Raw genomic sequence first — 6,762 nt, 5'->3', positions numbered from 1 at the left:
TTAATACAAATAAGATTAGGCAAAGGAAAATGAATTAAATGTAGGACGAAATGTAGCCCAACGTAGATTTATATCGCTGATCCTAATCCTTGAAGAGTTTACTGAAAACAAATTAATTTCATAATCTTTACATTTAAACATTTTCTCAATTTTGAAGTTTATCAATTTATAAGTTTTATAAAAATGCTTTATCGTTGATTTTCAAGTTATTATTTTTGCACTTTTGATTATAATGATTGAATTTTGGAAATCGTGGCGCGGAATTTGAAAATTAATAATAATTAAAGCCTTAGTTTCAAGATTCTAATTTAAAAATGCTTCAATTTTTAAATTATATTTGAAATTATTTAATTTTTAATGCTTTAAGATTCAACGCGTTGATTTTGAAAATTTCCGATTAGAGTAAGCATCTTATTTTCAACGTTCTTAGAATAATTAAACTTTAAAATTTCCCAATATATTGAATGCTAAAACAGTTAATTTGTTGAGGCTCTAAAATTACAGCTTCTTAGCTAAAAACGCGTGAATTCGAGAATATTTAGTTTTAAATTATTATTTATATATTATATCTCTTAAAATTTAATATTGAAAACCTTGATAGTCGGTTTCAAATTTAATGTTAGCTTTAAAGATTCTAAATGATTATTTTATTTTGTTTTCGATATATGTACGAAATGAAATGATTGTTTTATTCAAAAATGTTACAAAAAATTTAAGATTTCAAACAGAACTTCGAAAAATATCGAATTGAAATACTTGAGGTAGTGCAATTTTAAAGAATGAAGTCATAACGATGTTGGTTTTTATTTTAATTTATAATTTAATTTTCAATTTAATATCTTGAAATTTACACATATTACACATATTCATTTTGAGAATATAAACGAAATAAAGAGTCATTAAATAATTTCTTTAATTTGTAACGGTTAAAATGTTTTAATTCTGGATTCTCGTGCTTAACGTTGAATTAAAAAAATTTCCTTTTCACAAGTTTTAATTTTGCAATTAAAATTGAAATAGTTCAATTTTGAAGAAATTAGTCAACAATTTGAAAACTTAATTTTAAATGATTTAAATTTATTTGAAATAATAGAATATTTAAAGGATTTTGAGTGAAAAAAAGTTTCAATATCACAATCCTTGATAATTCTATTTTTTTTTGTTTAAAATGAAGTGTCGATTAGTTTAATTTTTAAAATTCCATATTAAAATTTCTTAAGTTTCAATGTTTTCCATATAAAAGCACTTCATATTGCAAGGTTTTGCAGAATAATTTAATTTTAAAGATTTATTTGTCTTATCAATTTTAACGTTAAATTATAATTTGTTATGCAATAAAAATTGTAGAATTTCAGAAGTTTTGACTTTGAAACATTGTTTTAAATTTAAAATTGTAAAATTATAATCGCTTTGAATTGAAAATTATTTAAATTCAAAAGTTAACCATCTTGATTATTCCATTTTGAACGCTTTTAGTTGAAAATAATGCAATTTCAATTCCTTTGAATTTCTAATGTTTCAAATTTCAAAATTATTCTTCGAATTTTCAATTTTGAACATTTTGAAATTATCCAGTTTTCGAAATTTTGATTTGAAATTTGTCAATCCTTCGAGAAATCAAGCTTTACAATATCAAAATTTTCCAATTTAAAACATTTTTAACTAAAATTTCTCAAGTTTGAGAGTTTCTGATTAACAGTTTGTCCTCTTGAAATTCCTTTAATTTTTAATTATTCAATTTTTAACTCTTTTATTTAGGCATGATGTAAGTCTACTTCCTTTTTATTACATTCGAAATATTGTCCTTTTTTCAAATGTTACCTAATCTATAATTGTTTAATTTTAAAATTTTCACAATTCAAAATCGTTCAAAACACTGTTTTATTTCAAACGCTTACAGTTTGAAATTAATCATTATTGTTTTAAACATATTAATGACTCTTAATATTTAAAAAGTTGTTTGATAATGTATTTTTAAATTGTTCATTTATATTGTATACATTTTAGAATTCTTTAGGTGTATTTCACATCTGCCTTAAGCTTCTTATGTAATTCCTTCAGATGTTGTTCACTGATTCGGGACGTTAAAAGCTAATTCTGAATTTATAAACAAATAAAAAAAAATCGTTTCATTTTCAATGCACTTTCACGTACCGAAATCTCAATATAGGGTAGAAAATATAATTTGATAAATAAGAGGGCACTCGCGATGAAAGAGTTTTTTTCTTAGAATAGTTGTACTTATCATATTATTTATAAGGATTATAATAGACTACAGAATATTAAGTAAAAGTAGGACGTTTGCCCAAAAAATAAAAATTAATCGATGATTTTGGTATGTGACAGGTTTCCATTATTTAATCATTATTATTTAAATTCTTTTTTATATTTCTGTAAATTAAAAAATGTATGTAGAAAAATAATTTGTTTTGAATAAAAGGAAAACATCTGAAGTGAAGTAAATTTTCATATTGCTCTGAGAATAAGGAAAGGAGATGAAATACTGATAGATGAATGAGAAATAAAATAAAATAAAATTGGTTAAAAGTGCGTAGGATATAAATATTAATTTTCAAGAAACAAATTTTAAAAAATTTCATCTAAACTATTGCCTACTTCAAGTATTATAAACTTAATTTTCAAATCCTTTAGGTTTGATGCAAATGTGCTACTATGTTTTAATTAAAAAATGCAAAGAATCAAAAACCCGTTCATTTCACATGCCAAAGGTCATAATGTAGCGAAGAGTATAAGACAAATTTTAAATAATTTTAACAATGTAAGAGAGTTTAAGAGAATTTATTAATTCTCTTGATTTTCATCTCCTTGCGCTCATTTTAAAAAGGTCAATTTATTGTACGAAGAAAATTTTATATTAAAAACAGTGTTCAAAAAAATTGGCAATAAATTTAGTCGAATGTTTTTTGTTTTAGATCTACTATTTTATTAACCTAAGAATTTATTCATATTCATTCTCTGAGTTATATTTTATTTATAACGCTTTTTCCGAATATGCAAGCTCTTGCTATATCTAGAAAAAATTAGTGAAATTTGAAAAAATTACCTGGCCTTAAAGCCTATTTTTCTTGAACCTGTTTTAGACAAAATAACTTTTTGATTATGTATATAAAAAAAAGAGAACGCAAGAAATAATAAACAGGTAATTTCTCACAAATGATAGAAAATCCACGATTCCACGTTCATAATTTTGTGAAAATGCTACATCCTCAAACAGCTATGAATGAAGAATTAATTCTATGAATATGAAGATTCCCATAGTCAGCAATGGAAACCACAAACGTTAAATAAAAGATTTAAATATTAAAATTAAAGTGAGATAATAAAATTCGAATTAAATAGTATTGTATTGTAATAAGTTTAGCAGAAAATGTAGTTTTAAAAAATATTTTTTATAAATTAAATGATATTACATAATAGTTGTCCAAAATTCAACAAAAGATTCATTAAAACAAAGGATTCATCAAAAGTTTAAAATTTGATAGTCTCAAAGAAATCTAATTATAACCGCACCTTCACCAAGGCACTCAAACATTTTTTAATTTTTCCTTTAGTCTAAAATTATAAATTTTCAATGTTAGGCATGTCGAATCGATTTAAAAATAGTAATCATCTTGAAGCTTTTAAAGATAAAAAAGTTATTATACCGATTTAGGCCTTCAAGATCACTTATTGTATGGAACCACTTTTACATTTCGACTATATGAAACTAGGTTGGCCTGCCGTAACCAGTTTAGAAATCGTTTTTTCCTATCATTTTCTTGATCAGCAGGTCACGCGTGTTCGATTTTTATTAGTATTTTAATTTTATTCTTATGAAAAAGGATTTAAAAATAAATTTATTTTAGTAACAAAAGCTGAATCCTATTTCCCCACAAAAGAACTGTATATGAAATTCATTTGCTTTTTGATAAATCTCACTGGCAGCAACTTTTTCTCAAAAACAATAATTTGCATACAAAATTAAAACAAACAAAAAATAAGCAGAATTAATATATAAATCGAAATGATAAAAAAATTTATTTACCCATTTCTACTCTATTCTAATTTGAAGTTGATGATTTCTTGTCACATCTTCATTTGTTGTTCAAAACACTCATAAATGTAAAGTTTCAATTTTCCCTCGATTTGGGTTCGGTTTAAAACACATTCTCAATAAAATTTCACTTCTTTTTGAATGCCGATTATTGCGATTTTTAATTATGAATTTTTTATTGACGAATTATTAAATTATTATAAACAATTATCACTTGTTTTCTTCACTTCGAAGCCCGATTTATAGTTACGATTTTTGAACTTTTTCACTCTCTATGTTTATAAACAAATGGCAATTTTTTATGCAAGACTTTCAAAAAAGATTGTGAATAATCGCACATGTTCTACGTCTGAACCGAATCACCGAAAGATTACGATTGGTCGAGATGGAGAACGTTCAGCAGTCAGAGATTCAACCATGAATCAGTGGGGTCATCGTTTGATTGTCAGACACACGTGTTCAACAATTATTTTTAAATACTTAATTAAATTATCTGACCTTTAGAAAACTCAAAACAAGCTAATTTAATTGCAAAAAATATGCTGGAACAATAAAAAATTTAAGTAGCGCATTATGAACATAATCTTCATCATAAGTAAAAAAGTCAAAAGTGTCTTCCATCAGAGGTAATTTTCTAAAAATAAAAATTTGTTTAAATTAAGTAAAGAAAATAGAAAAACAAACCATTTTTAGTTTCGTTGAGTTTGCATTTCAAGCCAAACAAATTTTGATGATCTTTTTCAGTCCAAACGTAGAGTTCATTGTCCAGGTCTTTGGAACTTTCAGACACATCTATGGAAATAAGGATAATCTGGAAAATGAAAAAAGGCTCAAGTTAACTTCTCTCTACAAATATTGATTTACCTATGCATTTGTAAAAATTTTTTTAGTAAAATAGAAACTTTTTTTTAATTAATAAAGAACGTTATTAACATTTGACATATTTCCCTAAACAATTCTTCCAACGAAATTTTATTTAACTACTGACAGAGTTTTTTTTCTCTTATCTCGACTTCATATTTCAAGAAACAAGAAATAAATTAGCACAAGTATGCCTTTCAGAACAGTTGTAGTTTAGGATAAAAATTTACGAGTTCCTCATAAATTAGGAGTTCATAATAACAGAGCAATATGAATTACTGGCTGGAAAAAGCTAGGAAAATTGCTCATGACTTAGATAAGAAAATGATTAAGATATTCATTTAATTTTTTGTAGAAAATTGATAAATAGAATTTGTAGATTCTTAGAATTTTATTATGCATTTTGCATATTAAATTTATAATTAATTTAAAAAATGTTATTTAATTTTGATTCGATTGATGATTTGTAACAAATACGTACTATCACATACAGCTTGATTTCAGACTGGGTCAAGGAAACTTATCGTTGAAAGGAGGTTCCCCACTCTTTATAAAAAGTACATTAGAAGATCTTAAACTGATTATATCTTCCTCGGCATTATTTTTTGTATAACTTACATGGACCTCCTATGAATTTAAATAATAAATCGAATAGGGTGTCTACTAACCGGAAAAACTGGGAAATAGCCGGGCATTCAAATAAAGCTGGAAAACCCGGAAATAAAAATGCAAGCCGGGAATCACATTTAAAGTTTTGGGAGATGTAGATTTTTAAAGGTTTTAAAAAAATCAGCAATTTTTTTTTCTTAGGTTCCTGGGAACGTTTTAAATGTTTTTAATTTTGAAAAACTAATTTTAGGGAAATACTTCTTAACATTTCAAAAGATTTCTTAAACTGACAAGAAAGAATTCAGAAGATTTTCAGACAGTTTTTCTAATTTTGCAGAATTTTTAAAAACTTGCATGAAAATGACATTATTTCGAAACATTAAGAAGGTTTAGCCAATTTTGGAAAAAATATAATCCTTTTAAAAGACATTCAGAGGGTTTAAATGTGCTTAAAAGATAAAAAAAGAATTAGAAATTTGAAAATGTTTCAAAAAATATAAAACAAAATGTAAATTTTTGAATATTTCGAGAAAAAATGTCAAAGCTTTTTAAGGTTTTTGAAAGGTTTCAAGAAAACAAAAAAAAATTCTTAAGATTTCTGATAAAATTATGAATCATTTTCTATTATAAAAAATAATAACTTTCAAATACATTTTTAAATAAATTTTTATGAATCATTTTTAATTCGAGCCAGTTCAAAAGATGTTTCAAAATCCTTCTCTGGGTAGAAAATGGCGCTTTTCTGGTTAAGAATGCAATTGCTTAATTGACATTTTTTTAGTGAGCACTCTACTATTATGTTAAAAATGTTTGTTTTTTGGTTGAATTAAACTGTAATTTGTTAAAAATTATTTTTTAAAATTATTTTTTCTACTTAAAATCTTACATTTGTGATTGAAACTGATACTTTTTAGTTATTCATGTATTTTGAAAAATATCATCTTTTTTGGTAGAAAATTAATGTTCTTGTTTGAAAATTCAACTATTTTGTTGAAAATGATTTTTTTCAAAAATAACTTAAAATTAACACTTAAAAAAGTTTTTAAAAAAATTTTGTAAACAAAATTTAGAAGCGTTTTAAGAATTTTGCAAGGTTTCAAGAGAATACAATTGTTTTCTCAATATGATTGGGAAAATTGTATAGGCATTTTTATTTGTAAACATTAATTATAAAAGAAAAATGAGAAATATTTCCAAATATTTGAAATGATTTTCTCAAATCTGGAAAAGGAATATAA

General features: G+C 24.5%; 2 protein-coding genes across 8 annotated transcripts in view; one reads left to right on the top strand and one right to left on the bottom strand.

The window, feature by feature from the left end:
• LOC117170102 (high affinity cAMP-specific and IBMX-insensitive 3',5'-cyclic phosphodiesterase 8) overlaps positions 1–5,089 on the bottom strand; it is a 44,385-nt gene extending 39,296 nt beyond the window's left edge. Inside the window, exons 1-2 of one of the 3 annotated variants that reach the window (XM_033356629.1) lie at positions 4,988–5,089; positions 4,739–4,865 (exon numbers count right to left, since the gene is read on the bottom strand). In XM_033356629.1, the coding sequence (XP_033212520.1) occupies positions 4,739–4,865; positions 4,988–4,996 (136 nt within the window). In that variant the 5' untranslated portion in view covers positions 4,997–5,089. Of the gene's footprint in view, positions 1–4,045; positions 4,602–4,738; positions 4,866–4,987 lie in introns of those variants that run through there. The other 2 variants (XM_033356633.1, XM_033356632.1) reach the window with 2 other exon arrangements.
• The window catches only part of LOC117170104 (centrosomal protein of 78 kDa-like), a 93,707-nt gene that overhangs the window by 40,439 nt on the left and 46,506 nt on the right, over positions 1–6,762 (top strand). Inside the window, exon 4 of one of the 5 annotated variants that reach the window (XR_004466715.1) lies at positions 4,799–4,813. The exons of the other annotated variants lie outside the window; for them this stretch is intronic. The gene's annotated coding sequence lies outside the window, so the exon portion shown is untranslated. Of the gene's footprint in view, positions 1–4,798; positions 4,814–6,762 lie in introns of those variants that run through there. 5 annotated transcript variants of the gene reach the window in all.

Source organism: Belonocnema kinseyi, chromosome 3 (genome assembly GCF_010883055.1).
Source record: "Belonocnema kinseyi isolate 2016_QV_RU_SX_M_011 chromosome 3, B_treatae_v1, whole genome shotgun sequence".
Taxonomy (NCBI): domain Eukaryota; kingdom Metazoa; phylum Arthropoda; class Insecta; order Hymenoptera; family Cynipidae; genus Belonocnema; species Belonocnema kinseyi.
This window is presented reverse-complemented; position numbering and strand designations above follow the sequence as displayed.